Here is an 18,765-nt window from a genome sequence, read left to right on the forward strand (position 1 = left end):
TAAACATAATTATAAAGAATATTTTAAGTAAGTATTGTGCTTCAATAAAATAAAAACAAAAACAGAACTATACACTTATAAACGGTGCCTATCCAATAACTACCGTTTTATTTAAAATATCCATTAATTTTTAACAAAATTATCACACTTCTATAATCCCTCAATTATCGAAATAATCCAGTAGATATTCACACGAAAATGGCAATACCGTCAATGTGGTGAATAAGGAACGAGAAAAATAAAAATGGCTCCGATACATAAAAGCAGTAAACCTCGCCAAAAATAATTTTCATTTTAATTCAATTTCAAACCAGTTTACGTGAATAAATCTGTGTCGAAAAGTTAAAGGAGATTGCATAAAAATATTAACAAGTATTTTGCGGGCGAAAAATTCATGTTTTGTTTGTTTTAAAGTGATAAAAATTTCGTGTGCTCTCACCGTCTGTCCCACAAAGAAAAGCACGTAAAGGTACGGTAGCACAGTGAACACGAATGTGAAAGCAAATCGAAAATATTAGTAAATTTTTGTGCAACTGTTGATTATTTATTGCACAAACAGAATCTCGCTGCAGAAAATTTGATTGCAAAAGCAATGTGAATATATAAATGAGTGTGAAGTACCATTTTTAAGCGGCTCTATATGGTTTTATTGCTTTCGGTCGATGCATAGATTGGGTGGCTAGAGAGAAAAAGGGGAAGTGCTTTTCGATAAAGAGAAAATCTTATTGGGGGGGAGCTATTGAAATCGCGCCGAAAGGAAACTACATAAAATTACAACAAAAACACATTTGACGTTTTGTGTTGTGTTTACTAGATGTCGTGGTGAAAATAAAAATAATTGATATGTGGTGAACTAAAACGCGGCTATCATGCGCCGCCTTCATAAATATAAAAGAAAACAAAAACAAAAAACCTGTTTAAACTTTATTGAACTTTAAAAACATGCATAATTATATAAAAAACCATGTACATGAATAATGAGTTCAGTGAATTTTTTCATCAAAAAAGTGGATTGTACTGTGACTTGTTTCAACCCTTGAAATTTAGAAAAAAAACAATCTTTGTAAATTATGTACACACTTTTATCAAGAGAGCGAACAAACCTTAGCAAATATCTATTAAACAAATAAATAAATATAAAATTCAAATCGTTGCGAAATTTCAAAGTTCAAATAAATGTAAATAAAAAGCATAATTATAAAAAATAGCTAAATTTTTACAATATCCAAACAACGTCACAATCTGGAGCACCGTAATTGATTAATTAAACAAGAACATAATGTCTCGTTGGGGCAAAAATATTGTTGTCCCCATGGACGTACTTTGCAAGGGTGAGGAATGTACCAATCGTCCAACTGTAGCACGTTCTGTCGGTACGGTTGGTAAATGGGGCAAAATCGGGTTTACGTCTACCCGTACTTATGCTTTAGCCGCACTATCACCGGCCGTAGCTGCGGCAGCTGCCGCTGCTGCTGCAGCAGCAAGTCCTGCTCAAAGTCCAGCATCATTACTTGACGATGACATGTCACCATCGGTACCAGAACCCCCAAAACCCAAAAAGTTTTTTAAATCACGTAATACTGCGCCACCGGAGGTGATTGCACAAATCATACAGAATATGCCTAGAACACCGGCTTCGCCTATACGGGAAAGTTATTCTGCTGGAACATCAAATGCTGGTTCGATCGGCACTCCAGTACGTGAACCAATCAAAATGAAATTACCAAAAGCAAATTCTGGGGAGCGTAAGAAGAAATCACCGAAGAAACCTATTGCAAAGCAAACAGCTGCGGAAGAGGATGACAACGCCATTGGGGATATGTCTACGCTAGGTGCGATTAAGCCGGTAAGCGAATCTAAACAAAAAAAGAAGAAAGAGGAGAAAAAATTAAAGCCCGAAGCACCTCCGTCACGTGTTATTGCCCGGGCGCGTAAAGTGGTTAACTATTGTGAAGATGATGAAGATGAGCGCATACCGACACCACTGAAAGATATCATATTTCCTAAAAATAAACCTGCTAAATCAGATGAAACTGGGGTACCTAACGCAGACGATGGTATAAAAAGTGATGCGACTATTGAGCCAGATCTACCGCCTCCAGCAACACCTGCACCTACAGCTGTTACAGTTAGTACGACATTAATCGGAAGCGTAGCATCAACTTCGACGACAGTCGGAACAACTTACACGCCGAAAACACCTGAACACCCACCAATAGTGCTTAGAATTTCTAAGGTAATTTATCTATAAAATATTTTATTTATTTGCTACAAAAGTAATATAAGCCTGCCATCAATTAACATACATATTCAGCATTAACCTTTTGTGAAATGAACTTATTACTAAGTACTTTAGGTATATACGATTTATTTTTTTATGTTCTTACTATTTTTTGCATTCTATACAATTTCTGACGTACTTGTGAAAATTAGTTTGTCCTCAAACCCCCTTCCCCCTGTATTTTTTAGCAGCTTAAGCGAATTCTTAACTCACCACGATTCACAATAGATTCTGTTCTAATTCTCTTGCCAAACAACACTAAAATAACAAAAAAAAATTCCTCAGAGCGAACTTAAGAAAAACAACCATAAAAGAAAACACGAAAGAAGTGTAACAACAAAAGATGTAAAAAACGCGCGCATTTTTTATCGCGGCGTTAGTACTCTAATAAACTCAAAATTTTCTGAATGAGAATTTTAATTTGTTTTAGGTATTATTAAGTATAAATAATTTCTGAATAATATCTAAATATTTTCTTATATAATATAAGAGGTAAAAATTAAATTATTTCACATTTTAGGGTACCTCTCGATTGGTGAGTACTGATAGTGAAGAGCAACCTATTACCAATAACATCTCATCTCCACACCAACAATACGATACCGAGCCATCAAAATCTCGGCAAGCGTCTACAGAAGAAGTTCCTTCCACACATCCTCCGCCGGTATATAATACGCCAAAGATCATTGTAAAACCACTGCGACCGCCTTCTCCGGATCCTGTGTTGCCGCCGCCTTCACTACCCGCTCCTCAAACTGCACAGGTATCACATCAAAACTCTGAAGATCCATCCGAAATTAATTACTCAACAGTGAAAATTTCACCGGATAAACCGCCTAAAGAACGATTAAAACTTATAATTAAAACAGACGTGATACGCAACGCCATAAAAGCCGCCGAGGCAGCTAAAGCCGCTGCAGCAGCCCAAAAAGCAGCCGCCGCCGCAGAATCAGGCAGTGCCTCTGGAGGTGAACGTGAAAAGAAACAGAAAAGTAAAAAGCATAAACATTTGAAACACGTCGCTTTAGAACAAGCAAATATTGCCGCAACTGGAAGTGAATTTAAGACGCCTTCTCCGCATCTGGCATTTACTGCACATATTGAACAACAACATTCACAGCCGACGCTCATAGGACGAACAGTGATTTCTCCACCTGCGCTGTCGGAACGTGACTTTGATTCGCAATCCTCTGTGCTGGGCAGCATTTCGTCTAAAGGTAACAGCACGCCACAACTATTGGCACAGGCGGTGCACGAAGAGAGTTGTGTGATACACAGTCGTGGTTCTAGTGTTATAACCAGCGATTTAGAAACGAGCCAACATTCCTCATTGGTAGCCCCACCTTCCGATATAGAGTCACGGTTAGAATCTATGATGATGGACGGTGAAGTGAGTCAGCGAACAACGAATATGGTAGAAGAGCCACTACAAGAAGATATATTAGCAGTACTGCGCGGAGACGAAAGCCTTCATTCCGTAGCCGCAGCTAATATAGGGTCCGATGAACCCAAAGTGAACGGCATAGCGGATCCGATGGATGTTCCCGAAATGGAAAAACCTACAGAGCTGCAAAGAGAAGAAATCGAAGAACAAAGTACAACAAAGCGACGTGTTACACGAGGACGTGGTCGAGGTGCAAGAGCAAACTATGCGGAAGATGAGGATGAAAACAGTCAATCTCCACAGAAAACTCAACCGGCTACAACAATTAGAACACGAGGTCGCAAAACAGCTGCTCCTGTTTCGTCTACCGTCATCGGGGAGGAAACCACTAAACGCCCAACAAGAGGGCGACCAAAAAAGGTAGCTGTTGTAACTGAGGAGCATATAACATCACCAACAGATAACGACACATCTCCTGAAAAAGGTGTCGTGGAATTGGAAAGCTTACCTACAACAGAGATTGCTACACAGCAAACCAACGATAGTATTGAAACACCTGCAATCGCTACGGCACCCGTGACACGTCGTGGACGCCAACCACGTAACATTAGCAATAACAACAATGTAAATAATAACAATAATAATATTAATAAAATAGCTGCCAGTTTATCAGCTAAAGCTGGTGCCGCCGAAGAGGCTGCAGCAGCAGCAACAAAAAGTGGCGCCGCGAGTGCATCACCCCTAACAGGCAGCACACCACCAGCGCCGCGTAGTTATGGCAGAAAACGTAAGAATCAACAAGTTACTCAAGTATTGCAGCCATCGGCCGAAGAACTCGAGGAACAACAGCATGGCACGCCCGCGAAATTGGCCAATATAGATTACCACGACTCGGTCACATCAAATGATTTGAACACGTCACAGTTATCCGCGCAACTACAAACGGCCTCATTGACACCAACACTGGAGCTGCATGACAACAACTCCAATTCCAATTCACTCACCCGTCCAGCAAGCGCAACACCGTCATCGCCACCACGGCGTGACTACAAAGTCAAAGACAAATTCAAACGTACACTAACACTAGACAATCAAGTAAATTGTAATGCAGTCGTCGAATCGCCAACAGCTGGACTCTTGGCCGAACATGTGGTTTACGGTGTCTGCAATGACGCGTCTAGCGGTGCGAATGGTGAGGAAGAACAACAGCGAGGTTCTGTGAAACTTGTGATCTCTAAGAAGAAAGGTAGCATATTTAAGAGTCGTGCACTGGTGCCACCCGATCAGACGGAGCAAACGGCGGCTTCTAAACGTCATCTGTACAAACATAGTTGGGACGCTGAAGCGAACGGCAGCACCACGAACGATGCGAACGCGTCGCCACTGCAAAAGAATGAAATGCTTGGACCGCCTTCGGCCACACGAACAGCGGCTGATGCGATTTTCGATGACTTCAGCGAGGACCTAAGTCCGAGCGCCATATCGCGTGATAACAGCCCAGCTATTGGTAAACTCACACGCGTAACTAAAGCTAACAATGCGCAAATCCGCTCCAACAGCCCGTACGATATGGATATAGATACGCCGAGCGACACCGTAACGAGTGTGAAAATCGATCGCAAAGCTAAAGGCTTCTACACCGTTGTGCGTAATGTGAAAACAGCCCATCAAATACAGGAAATTGGTGAATATCAAGAAATGGATGATGATGTCGAGTACATATTAGATGCGCTGCAACCGCATAATCCAACACCAACACGCTGCTTGTCCGCTCTTCAACTAGCGTCGAAGTGTATGATACCAACGTTCCGTATGCATGTGCGTGCACATGGCGTGGTTACAAAATTTTTCAAGGTAAGCTACAAAGGGAATGAATGAAATTTTTGTATATACCCTGAACAAGGTAAATTAAGTTTGTATCATCTAGTAATATATATATATAAATGATTAGTGTGATGATTTAGTATTGTCCGATTTAGTGTTGTCCGTCTGAACATCTTCCTTTAATTAATCTTTAAGTAACTGTTTATAAAAGTATTAAAGTTGCTTATCCATTCTCAAACGTTGTAATCCGCTCTTCACCAGGCGCTTTCTGATGCAAATATGGACCAGAGTCTAGGTCTCTGTACATCTGCCATTATGTTTATACTCTCACAAGAGGGTCTAAATATGGATCTCGATCGCGACTCGCTGGAATTAATGATGAACTTGCTCGAGTCGGAAATTGTAGCAGCACCTTCGGATCGCGCCAATTACGAACGTAATCGTCAAAAGGTACGTGAACTCTGCGAGGAAATAAAATCCCAAGGCAAAGCGGCTCACCTCAATGTGGACACGCTTACTGTTGGCACTCTGGCAATGGAAACACTACTGTCGTTGACCTCAAAGCGCGCTGGCGATTGGTTTAAGGAAGAGCTACGCTCACTTGGCGGCCTTGAACATATCATCAAAACTATTTCCGACAATTGTCGTCCTGTAATCGATTGCAATAATGGCACCACACATATTCAATGGACGCAATCGCTACTCGACAATATGCAAACTGTCGAGCGTTGTATGCGTGTGCTGGAGAATGTGACGCAATTGAACGAGGAGAATCAACGATATGTATTGACTTACGGTCAAGGCGAGGCGGTCCACACATTATGTTCACTATTTACGTTATGCGATCGTGAGATACTGCGTCATGTTGCCGAGTCAATCGAGCATTCTGCCAAAGATAGTCCAGGAGTGGTAATGCGCGAGCTCCTGTTCCCACTCCTTAAAGTGCTCATCAATTTAACGCACACATTCAATCCAACAAAAGCGTTGGGTGCCGAATTGTTGGGTCAACGCAATGCTGTAATCGAGACCAGCTTCCGTCTGTTGCTACAGGCACCCAACTACATTCCTGAACGTTGTGTCTTTGAGCTGAGTATTCTGGTGAGTAAATGATTTGGGTAGCAACGTAATCATTGTAACTAATTTTTTATTATTTTTTTTTTTTGTATCCATAGGTGCTGCTGTTGCTTATCAACCTTACCATGTATACGATACCTAATCGCGTGGCGATAATGCGAATTTATGCGCCACCCGAATACAGCAGTCATCAAAATAACAAGGTGACTGCTGTGCAAGCTGTGATGGAGTATTTCTACGGATGCGAGGAATTGGCCAGGTAATTAATACATAGTTTTTATGCTTAAATTCAATTAAATAATTTTCTTGATCTATTAATTTTCAAACAGATTGGTCGAAAAGAATACCGATGCCATTTTGGATAGTACCGACAAAAATAAGAAGAAACAGGAGGAGGTTGATGAAACTGTAAATAACTGTAAGTGCTCTGCATATTTGTATTATAAGAATATTTTATTGACCAGGGTTGCAAATAGTACAATAAAAAATAATTGATTTAATATTTGCTTTATTTTGTAATACCGACAAACTTAATTGAAAATATTTTTATTCTTAAATATTCAGGTTTTAGTGGAAATCTAATTTTTAATTTAGATTTAAATTATTTTAAAAAAATTAAAAATTGAAAATTTATTTTTAAACGAAAATCTAATTTTTAATCCGAATTCTTGAAAAAAAAACTATTTATGAATAAAAATCAATTTTTGGTTCCAAAATGTTGGAATTAAAAAATTGTCAACCCTGATATTGAAGAACTATTCAATAATAAATTTTAATCGACAATTTACAATTTGCAATTTACAGTGCTGAAAAACTCCGGCCATCACATGGAGCACACCATTAAGGGTAGCTATGCTGCTTTGCTAATTGGCCACATAATCACTGATAATGAGGAATACGAAACTCTGGTGCGTAGACATTTGCGCGGAAATGGCTTCAAAGAAATTATTAGTGTACTGGAGAAATATTATACATTTATGGATCTGACTTGTGTAAGTACATACGCCTTATTGTCTTCTTTTTATTTATTTGATTGATTTCTTTTACGACATTTAACATTTTCTTTCTTAAATTTTCCAACATTTTTTCAAATAGTCGGATGCTTCCGCTGTGGCGCATATTAAGTCGACAAAGACATTAATTGACTACTTCAAGAAACGTGATTTAGTGTACGAGATGAACGAATCCGATGTCTGTGCGCTTCCCCTAAACTTAGAAACACATCACGCTTCAACGTCGGCTACCAGCACAAACGCTGGTATAGATATTATCGGCAATGGCGATAGTCCGACAATGACAGCAACACGTAGCGGCGGGTCGCAACGCGTTTACAAAAGCTACAGTCAAAGATAATTACTAGACAAATTTGTTTTATACACCACAATAGTTGTTGTAGTATCAGTTTGCTGCAAATTCATTCTTCTTCTGAAATTTGCACATTACGCAAAATTTACTAAAACTAACAGTTTAACACAATTTTTCAAATTATTAATAGCAATTTGTTTATTTTCACTATATAGCGACAAAATTGTTTGTTTTTGATATAAATAGTTTTACTATGCTCTAGAATGTGTCTAAACTAAATGTATAATTTTAAAAGTTTTACTGCACAATCATTTTAATTAAACTAAATTTTTTTTTTTAAATAATACATATTTTCGTATATACTATACTTGCAATTACAACAGTTATATGATTGTATGTATATATATTTTAAGTAGTCTATAAGTTAAACTAAAAGTCAAGCTTGTATCTTCAAACTACTTTTTTCACATTTCTAACGACTATTATAATTTGCTTATAGTAAGTATTACATTTATACTCATTTATGTGCAAAGATAAGCTTTTGCTTTATATACATACATACATGCATATGTTACGTATAAGAAAGACACGAACAAAATGTTATAGATAACACTGATTGGATAACTTATATACAAATATAAATAAGTGTCTACCTTTCTAAAAACAAGAAAAAACATAAAAAGTAACTATTTGTAATTCTAATTGTAATTGTATTTTTAAGCAATATTATTATTATCTATTTCACTGTAAATAACTTAGAAATTGGATATTTCTGATTTTACTTTTACGCTAGAACGCACCGCATGGATGTATGTGCGTGCGAGTGTGTGAGTTATAGTACATACAAATAGACGGTTAGCGTTTGTTTTGTTAAAACATTCGTACTTGTAGTTTAAATTATGTTGCGCAACTAATACGTATATATATGTATGTTGTATGTTTGTGCGAAAATCGTGTGAAAATTTTTAATGTTGTAATGTTGGCAAAAAGAAAAAAAAAACAAATGCAAAAAAACAAAAACACACCAAACTAAATCGCAAAAAAAGAAAGCAAAACATTAAATTGCTAATATGCGTGGATTACAAAAGTGTGAAACGTGTGCGTTGGGCGCAACAATTTAGGCTACAAAATGAAAACGAACGAATTGGATATTTAGATTACAACAAAAAAAAAATTAAAATAAACATATATATATATATATATATAAATATATAATGAATCAAAACAGAAATGAGATGATTGTACTAAAAAAGAGAAGATTCACACAAAATTAGTATTTAAAAAAGCAAAAAATTAATTTCATAACTCATAAAACACAAATGCATACATTTTTGGAACAAAACATACATACAATATATATATACATATATAAATATATTTATTTTGTGTTTGAAATTTGGCATTAAAATTTGCAACTGAAAGTGAAATAAATAAGATTGTTTATTTAAATAAAAGCGTGATGTTTTAAGCGTCAGAATTTTAAAAGAACTTGATTTTGATGAATCGGTTTGTTGGACAATTATATTAATCCGATCTGAATAATTTGTTTGGACTCGTGCAAGCGATCTGGTTGATCTCAAAAACTGGGGAACTAATTCGCGTTCAACTTTTCGTGTGGCTAAGGCCTGTCAACTCAACAGTAAAATTTTTTGGGGTTTGATTTCTGTTCCTACAACAACTGCAATATATCTAATTTTAACTTTTACATAAAATAATTAATAATATCACTTTTAAAGAAATTTCGTGCTCTACATGTGGCAACCACACGTCATGTTTAAAATCAGCTGTGCGCCTTGGCATTTCATAACCAAAAAAGAAAGATAAGTGCACGCGAATTACAAAACTTACGGCTTTATAACTTTTTATAAAAGTTATATGAAAAATACAAGTTCAAATTAAATATACTTAGAATCCTTAGCATAAAACACATAAATATTGAAAATGGTAGATGCGGGTCAAAATGCTTCAATCGATAACTTGGATAAGGATCAAATGAAAACAGTGAGTTTCATAATGTATGGACAGACTATATACATGAATTCCTTAATAAAACAAAAAATTCGAATTACAGTTCTCCGATTTCCTGATGTCCTATAATAAATTGTCGGAAATGTGTTTCACAGATTGCGTGCGCGATTTTACTTCGCGTGTGGTCAAAGACAATGAGGTAACAAAGCAATTCGCCGGCTCGAATGAGATTTTTGTTTACTTATATTAGTCTAACTTTTAATCATAATTGATAGGAACGCTGTGCACTCAATTGTATGGAGAAGTACCTGAAGATGAACCAACGTATTTCACAGCGTTTCCAAGAGTTCCAAATGATTGCCAATGAAAACGCTATAGCGATGGCACAAAAGTCTGGTAAACTTTAACGTGTGTGCAACATGGAACGATTTATTGATGTTGGGCACAATTAAATTGTGTAGAATAATTAGCCAGAGATATATGCATTTCCTCTGAAGCGTACATATGTGCATTTGTTAACTTCACTACCATTGTTTAATAAAAGGTAATTCTCTACAATTTTTTGACTTTTAAAATCTTAGTGCAACCAAAAATGATGAATTTAATGTACTAACAGTGAAAGTTAATTCAAAAAGTTAAATTGACGGATTTTAAAATGTATGGTAAAAAAGCAAACTTCTACTAAGTCAATTATTTTCCATAAAATACATACCCTAATGCACTTTTGCAATTTGTGCTAGTCCGCGAATTTAAGAAGTGATACATTTTTTTTTGAGTGTTGCTGTAAATACGTGGTATATATAGAATATATTTACCACGAAGTTTTTAATATGCGGAAGGAACGCCGGAGATCCTATAAAATATACATGTAAACCATTGCGAGCAGAGTCGAGTTAACCTTGCGAGTCTGTTTTTATATGTATATGCGAATTAGTCCCTTAGTTTTTGAGAAATCGATCGGAAATTTTGCACTCGTCCGTTTATCCTCAAAAATCTGCTCATTTGTCGGCCACCGATATCGGTTCATTTTAGGATATGACTAAGAATAATAATACAATCTCTTGGATTGGAAGCATCTGGCCCTAGGACAATGTAAAGATTCGTGTGTCGTGAAGTACGTATTTTATGAACTTTAACAATCAGTAAATTTTCCCCGAGTTATCTCGCAAATAAGACATGTAAAACGCTTCTTTTTACACTCTTTTAAGCGGCGATTACAAAACATTTACCTCGGTAACAAAATATTGAATAAAAAATAGCTTTGCTTGCGACGATGTACGCCGGAGTTCATTGCCCTGATAAGCGGGCACATGGATTTTACACTGCTTATTTGGCATTTTTATTTTCTTAATATTTCATATAATATAAAAGATTTAAATTACTATTCGAAATCTTAAGAGAATGCGCAGTGTATATATGTAATATATTTAATTGTTTAATAATATCTTAAGAATTATGATAATATTAGGATACAGACAAATTGCCAACGCGAGGAACTTAACATAAGGAAAAAAACGGGATTTATTTTAGAAAATTAAAAGATATGTGCAATATTTCATATATGTTTTTTACGCACTTAAAATAATAAAAATAAATACCGAGATTTTACCGTATTGTGATCAATTGACAATGTAAACACTAACTTAATTCACATGTAACTTTTGGTAACTGCTGAATACTAAAGAAAAGTATTATTAACTAAGAATGCTTTCTCTTGGCAGAACTGACTGAGCACCTGACTCGATGTAGACTTCGTACGAGATGAAAAATGAATGAAAATTCACTAATATTAATGTTTTTCAATGAATAGAGCCGCTTTCACCCTGAAAACCCTCAGTCTCACTTATCAATGCGTACTCCAAAATCACGCGTCCTTCTTTGTATCTAACAACACAGGAAATGCAATTAAATATATAAATTGACTTTTTAAATATTTTAACTTACTTTTGTGCATCTTCGGTAGCGTATTCATACATCCAGCCTAATTTGGCATCGCAACTTTTACACATTACATCGCGTACCATATGTCGACCCGTAAGCATAACCCGCTCTTGGACATTACTAAATGTCAGGTTAACCACTCGCTTAAACAGATATGCACGACCTGCGAAAAAATAGCAAACAATAATGTAGACAGTGGTGATAAGTAATCAGTGCAAGTAATCTCAGTCTGACGCAATACGCAATTGCCACGATACGTATGTAGGTGTGGTATTTCGCTATCATAAAAAAGACATTTCAAAGTTTAACTCACCCGTTGCACCCGTAAATCTGGTACTTATCAATTGACTGCGATTGGTAAGATTTGTCTGGCACTGTGCGCAATTGAACAGTTTCGAGCCGCCAATATGCTCGAGGAAAACGCGGCCCATATTTAGTTTATGTTACAACAATTTTTGTTTTTATTGTGTTCTATTACAATGGTTTCTGTGGAATATATTATTTGTTTAACCACAAAAATATTGTCAAAATTTTCTTCACACAAATTCACAAGTACTGTTGATTTCACAAATGAGTGTTTTCGTTTTACAAGTCGTAGTGCTTAATGCTGTTGAGAAACATAGAAAATTTTTGCCATATTAGGAAGAAAAGAATGTAATGACAGAATTTTATTCTTTGTTAGCAAATTTGGAAAGTTCTCTTTTTTATATGCACATTTGCCTCTAATGCATTTTACTCTTTTAGCATATATTCACCAATGGTTTTTTGTACCTTTTATCGCGTGACTTTGATTAATTTCTACTACGTTTCAATTATATACTCGACTTTCTTGATATTTTTTCCTCTTTCTGTGTCGTAATTTTCAAGTGCAATTGCAATTTATTTTGACTATTTCTTTTCTCTTGTTTAGACAATAAATGAACGGTAAATATTTTTGAAGTTAGCTGCAATTGAATAAAGAGTTGCCGGTAGAGAGGATATCGTAATTGGCACATTAATTGTTTAACTTTTGTTTTAAATATATAAATCTTGCTAATTTGATATCGGAAAAAATTTAAAATTTCGTGGTGTTATGCTTATTGCCACAAAGTTATTCACATGTGACGTATACGGTAATTTAATGTTTAGTATTGCTATCGCATAGCATTCTGTACTTGAAAGCTTGTAAATGCGCACACAGCTTGCAACCCTGTATACGTCAGTTGAAATTCACGTTGACAGATAATTAAGCACAACAAACTTCAATTTTTGTTCTTTCTTTCCGGTATAGGATTCTGTGAGGTGTGCTTGTTCTCGACTTCGAGCTAAGGCCAAATTTTTAAATAAAAATCTAATTTTTGGCAACTTGCACCAATATTAATAATTTAAATACTTTATAACCATGTCTACAAAAGCTGAACTTGCTTGCGTTTACGCTGCTCTCGTCTTGGTTGATGATGATATCGCTGTCACTGTAAGTATCATTTGGCTGAATGTACATAAGTGCGCAAAACTTATAATTGGAATCTGAAAATATTACAAAAATCCTTGTGGGTTTTTCATGTTAACTGATTTGTACTTGTGCAGTTATTCCAATTCAATTGAGTATGTACTTATATTTGGTTTATATTCTAGGGCGAGAAAATTTCGACTATCTTGAAGGCCGCCAATGTTGATGTTGAACCTTACTGGCCCGGTTTGTTCGCCAAGGCTTTGGAAGGTATCAACGTTAAGGACTTGATCACCAACATTGGATCCGGTGTCGGTGCTTCTGCCCCAGCTGGTGGCGCTGCCGCCGCTGGTGGAGATGCTGCTCCAGCTGAGGCCAAGAAAGAAGAGAAGAAGAAGGAGGAAGAACCAGAGGAATCCGACGATGACATGGGCTTCGGTCTCTTCGATTAAATCTAAACGTTTTATAGTTTTTATTAAAACTTTTAATGTGTCCTCTTGACAAAGTATAAAGGAAATTTTGTATACTACGTATACAAAACGTGAAACAATTGTTTACTTATTCACCATATGGTTCATGATTAAACCAATCTGTGTGATGTTAAAAACGCAATCGAAACGCTTTTAGGATGCAACTAACAAAGTTGTTTGAAATTTGAAGTGCGCAGTTAAAAAGTTGTTTATTGTAATGCAGCGAAGTTTTCTTATTTTTAAATCAGCTGTGCGCTATGTGCTTTTATTTTGAAGCCGTGATAATTGGTTTCACTTTCTGTTGTGACTGGATGTGGAATACGTAAACGTGTCCAAAGAATTGTATTTGAATGTGTGTGTAATGAAAGGTTGCCCATATGGAAATGGGATTTTCGTCCTGTGCGCAAAATTTACACAATCTCACGCTACATAAAAAGTCCCATGGTGTCGATTTAGAGACCTTGAACGAGATGACTGGGTTTTCTAATGGATCCAATTAGATTCGAGTTCGCCGTATGGTTATGTATTAATATAGAATAGAGAGGTACATTTCAAGGGAAATATGAAGTTTTTTATACGAAAATTAAACCATTCTCAGCTATAAAGGTGTTTGATCTCAAGATATAGCAAACGAAGAAGGTCAAAGTGATTTGGGAAAACATATTTTTGCACCAATAAAAAAAAAGTTTCGGTAGTTAAGCACATACATATATGGCAAGTAGTTCTTACTGGGACTCTTAATGTTTTTTTTATAATTGTTGCTTAAGATAACTTAGTGTGGATAAATGGTGCCAATATGTCACGATTGGACTATCAACTTTTTATAAGAGTTTAGTTGTTCTCTATGCAGTTGTGCTATGATATCAAAAAACTATAATCATATAATAAATTGGCAGCAAGTGAGTTTTATTGCAGCTATTAGTTCAATAATGATAACAATGCAACTTTGTCTGTAATGCGCGTAGAATATTTGGAATAAGTTTCAGTGAAACATCGATAGCCAAATAGTGTGGAATTAATATTTAAAAAGCGTTAAAATGCGTGTTAGTAACAGGGTTTGGATATTTTATATTCTAAAAGAATAGATTTACATAGTTTTATCAGTAGAATATAACATACTTTCTTTTTAGATGCATTTGTTTTAAATAATAGTTGATAGTAATATAGTGGAATATACAAAAACTACTGATTTTTCATAATATTTGTTACTAAACGGCTTCCGTTTCCATTGAGTGTAACGAAACAATATTTCATTCCCGGATCGAGATTTACATTTCCGCAACTATTGGAGAAGATTTAATTCCGCTACAACAACTATTCCGTTCAATAAAATACCTAAATAGTTTAATATAAGTTAATTAAAATAATGGAAACTGTGTAATAGTTAATCCCAGTCGTAAAATCGGTTATCATGTACAAAGTTCTTTAAAGTATTTGATTGGATAAGAAGATAAATAAATGTATATGGATGAGCTAATGTTCCAACAATTGTGCCTATAATTATTGTTTACCACAGACAAAGTGGTTTTGAAACATTTCCAGTCTTATAGAATTGTATGAAATTGAAAACAACTAAATATAAGAGAATCTTAGTCCATTCAAATAGCACCTTTCTCAAAACTTGAAATATTAAATCATCTCTGTATTAACATAATATTTTTTGTTTTCAAAAAAAATACGCAAAATTTACAACTTTATTTGAAAACCGCCGCCAAGTATAGCAAATAATTTGATAATTAAAATAAAGGGATGGCATTTACATTGACAGTTTTTGTTGTAACAAAAAATGAAGTAAAAACGACTGTACGAAACGAAAATTATCAGACGGTCACAACTATTGTGAATGCCAGATTAAAATTATAATTTGATAAAAAAAGATATTGTCTACATATTTTTTAATTTTACTAATATTATTTCAATTTGAAGTATTTTTACATATAATTTCTTTTTAACTACAGGCTAAAGTGTTCTTTCATATCCTAATATGGTGTTTTTCAGTGGCTGTAAGTATTCTATATAAAAAAAAAAAATTAATTACACTTATGTATTAATTACGTTAGTAGGTATATGAAATATTTATTATTTTTTATATATTTTATTAACTACTACCATTTATAATTCAGTTTTATTAGGCACAATGGTATTTCATGTTTCGAAGTGTGCGAACGTTGTGTTTAAATAAATTTTTAGTGTCATAATATTTAAATTGTAAAAAAATATTTTGTTTTGTAAAATCATTCATTCAAATTAACTGATTTTGGAAAATTTAATACAATAACCAGACTAACAATGACTTCATATCTTTGTCATTGCCAGCTAAGCACGGAGCCCATCGTGCTTGTGCACGGCGGTGCCGGCTCCATTACGGATGCCCAATTGCCTGTTGCATTACATGGAGTCAAAACGGCAGCACGCGTCGGCTTCGAGACACTCAAATGTGGCGGCAGTGTGTTGGACGCCGTGCAGCAGGCGGTGCGCTCAATGGAAATCAATCCACAATTTAATGCCGGCTATGGTTCAGTGCTCACTTGGGAGGGCAAAGTAGAAATGGATGCAGCCATCATGAACGGTGATGATTTGAATGCGGGTTGTGTTTCCGTAGTACGCGACATTTACCACCCCGTCGATTTGGCGCGCCGTGTTATGGAGAAGACGCGACACATGTTCCTTTCGGGCGAAGGTGCAATGCTTTTCGCAGAGGAAGAGAATTTCGAAATTCTACCCGAAGGCGCTTTGGTCACGAATAAATCACAGAAAGCACTTGAAGACTATAAGAATAGTTTGAATGCTACGACAAAGAAATTGTGCAATTCCGATTTGAATATTGGATGTCCTTGTGATGTACAAGGTGTCCTGTCCTATTCTGTTCTCAAGAATTTCCTCAAAGAATACGGTTCACAAGGAACGGTTGGTGCTGTTGCTATTGACGAATTGGGCAATTTAGCTGCCGCTACATCCACGGGTGGCATAACAGGCAAAATGCCTGGACGTGTTGGTGATTCACCACTACTAGGTGCTGGCACTTATGCCGATAACGAAGTGGGCGCCATATCGGCTACTGGTCATGGTGAGACAATTATGCGTTACAATGTAGCCTCGCGCATTTTGGCTCACATTAAATATGAAAATATGACGGCAGAAGAAGCGTCAGCTAAAGTTCTGAAGGACATGACGCAACGTTTTCAGCAGGGAGCCGGCATAATAAGTATCGATAACAGCGGCAATGTGGGCATCAACTTTACAACGGCACGTATGACTTGGGCCTATCAACGCGGTGAAGAGCTACATTATGGTGCTGATCCGAATGAAGATAATGTCGACATAGTAGGAGAACCCCGGCTAAGCGCTCTGGACTTGTGTGTTTAAGCCCTTTCGCTGTTGGCGTAATATTAATTGTCTGGTATTATTGTTATAAGCAAAATTTAAAGCAATATTCAAAAAATTTCTGTAGCTGCAAGCAGTGTTTTCATTTTTTCTTAAGGATGATTGTTGTACATTTTGTAATTCATGTTTATTTTCTATGCCATACATATGGTGGCATTGTTAGCTGCAGCTTTTAGTTGTATGCGGCATACTTTCGGGCGCCTTGTTTCGTAGTGTACCAATATGTCGTACAGTACGACTGAAAAATGTGTCATTTTGTGGCTGCCTGCTGCCCTTTATGGGCGCCTGGTGTAATTGGGGAAAAAATGAAATTTGCTCTGCCGCACAATTTCGCTGCCGCTGCTCGCTGTCGCTGCCACTGCTTGTTTTCGCTGTTAGCGCATATGTCTTGCATGTAAAGTGAAGGAAGGCCGTTTTTAACACGTTTTAAGCGAAATTTAATGAAAAATTTAATATATTTGTAAAAAATTAAATAAAAAATCGATAATAGCTAATTAATTTAATATTTATTATTGAAAATAAAAAATGGTGGACATTGAATTTTACAATAAAAATACAATATACCTAAAGCAACATGTTTTGCGCATATTAAGGTGTTTTACGTGTTTATACAATATAATAGAAATATAATCTGATTGTTTTGCTCATAATACTTACAGCATCGTTTAAGATCGTAACAAATTCAATAAATACACGCTTGTTTTACAATGTGTTTTGAATCAATTTCATTTGTTTTATTATTTTCATTTTATTTATACATACTAATTTTCAATTATAATTATTTATTACATGCTTGCATACAAATTATCAGCCACACGTACAAATACATAAATTATCTACACCTATATTGTATATACATACTTAAATGTACATATGTATGTATTTATAATGCAGTCATATTAATTACATATTAAGAGTACATACATAATTTAAATTCCAGTTTTTAACAGCATATATGTTCTATATACATACATACATGTACGCATAGTTTATGTTTTAGTCTCCACCCATGATTATTAGTTTTTCAATGAATAATTATTATGAAATCAATGCCATGCGATGATATTGTACTGACAATTTAGCTGTGATCAAGCAAAGTGAAATACGTTTAAATATATACTATGTATAAATAGATTTGTATGTATATATGTATACAACGCAGTTCTTGTCCATTATAAAAATTTCTCAGAATTCATACAGCCGTTTTGTCATATCTTTTCGATGCAGAATTTAGTTAGTACATGTTAAAACATTTGAAAACATTTTTTACCATTGCACTTATTTTGACATTTTCAATTATTTTATTTACATTTTTTTAAATTTACATTTTATTATTTCTGATGTATTCAATAAAATTAATTTCATAATTTTTTTATTTTATAATTTATTATGATTTGGGTTATTTCTTATGTGTGTTATTATATTGCATTAAGTTTTCATCAATTTTTATTATTTTTATATTATTTGTTATTATTCATAAATAAATTAATTTTTTATTTTCACATTGTTTTTATTTATTAATTTTGCATTTTATAATCAATAAATAAAAAAATAAGAAAAAACGTATTTATTTTATTTATTTTACAGTTATTTTGGCATTTTCAATTATTTTCATAAATTTTTTTATTTTCTAATTTATTATGATTTTTTGCGTTAAATTTTTAAACTATTTGTTACTATACATTAAATTTTAATACATGTATTT

General features: G+C 35.0%; 5 protein-coding genes across 6 annotated transcripts; 4 read left to right on the plus strand and 1 right to left on the minus strand.

The window, feature by feature from the left end:
* Positions 1 to 240: 240 nt before the first annotated feature.
* LOC108977971 (protein wings apart-like) lies at positions 241 to 9,162 on the plus strand. Its single transcript, XM_018947983.1, has 7 exons — positions 241 to 2,236; positions 2,802 to 5,519; positions 5,751 to 6,587; positions 6,662 to 6,822; positions 6,893 to 6,981; positions 7,368 to 7,555; positions 7,659 to 9,162. Exons 1-7 carry the CDS (start codon positions 1,280 to 1,282, stop codon positions 7,914 to 7,916), a joined length of 5,208 nt encoding a protein of 1,735 aa, XP_018803528.1. The 5' UTR covers positions 241 to 1,279; the 3' UTR covers positions 7,917 to 9,162.
* A 647-nt stretch (positions 9,163 to 9,809) lies between these two features.
* On the plus strand, positions 9,810 to 10,394 carry LOC108977962 (mitochondrial import inner membrane translocase subunit Tim9). The gene is made up of 3 exons (XM_018947970.1): positions 9,810 to 9,869; positions 9,940 to 10,035; positions 10,112 to 10,394. The coding sequence occupies exons 1-3, from the start codon at positions 9,810 to 9,812 to the stop codon at positions 10,241 to 10,243; spliced, it is 288 nt and encodes a 95-aa protein (XP_018803515.1). The 3' UTR covers positions 10,244 to 10,394.
* A 707-nt stretch (positions 10,395 to 11,101) lies between these two features.
* On the minus strand, positions 11,102 to 12,806 carry LOC108977960 (protein yippee). 2 transcript variants are annotated; one of them, XM_018947968.1, is made up of 4 exons: positions 12,549 to 12,806; positions 12,091 to 12,263; positions 11,781 to 11,940; positions 11,102 to 11,720 (listed from the first exon to the last, which is right to left on the minus strand). In XM_018947968.1, exons 2-4 carry the CDS (start codon positions 12,206 to 12,208, stop codon positions 11,636 to 11,638), a joined length of 363 nt encoding a protein of 120 aa, XP_018803513.1. In that variant the 5' UTR covers positions 12,209 to 12,263; positions 12,549 to 12,806; the 3' UTR covers positions 11,102 to 11,635. The 2 variants fall into 2 exon arrangements, with proteins under 2 accessions (XP_018803513.1, XP_018803512.1); XM_018947967.1 differs by having other exon boundaries at positions 12,091 to 12,384; positions 12,549 to 12,805.
* Positions 12,807 to 13,019: 213 nt separating this feature from the next.
* On the plus strand, positions 13,020 to 13,753 carry LOC108977961 (60S acidic ribosomal protein P1). Its single transcript, XM_018947969.1, has 2 exons — positions 13,020 to 13,230; positions 13,392 to 13,753. The coding sequence occupies exons 1-2, from the start codon at positions 13,159 to 13,161 to the stop codon at positions 13,656 to 13,658; spliced, it is 339 nt and encodes a 112-aa protein (XP_018803514.1). The 5' UTR covers positions 13,020 to 13,158; the 3' UTR covers positions 13,659 to 13,753.
* Positions 13,754 to 15,892: 2,139 nt separating this feature from the next.
* Positions 15,893 to 17,126, plus strand: LOC108977959 (probable isoaspartyl peptidase/L-asparaginase GA20639). Its single transcript, XM_018947966.1, has one exon. The coding sequence runs from the start codon at positions 15,966 to 15,968 to the stop codon at positions 17,040 to 17,042; it is 1,077 nt and encodes a 358-aa protein (XP_018803511.1). The 5' UTR covers positions 15,893 to 15,965; the 3' UTR covers positions 17,043 to 17,126.
* The last annotated feature ends 1,639 nt before the right edge of the window (positions 17,127 to 18,765 follow it).

The sequence above is a fragment of the Bactrocera latifrons genome, unplaced genomic scaffold, assembly GCF_001853355.1.
Source record: "Bactrocera latifrons isolate USDA-ARS-PBARC rearing strain unplaced genomic scaffold, ASM185335v1 scaffold_98, whole genome shotgun sequence".
Lineage (NCBI taxonomy): Eukaryota > Metazoa > Arthropoda > Insecta > Diptera > Tephritidae > Bactrocera > Bactrocera latifrons.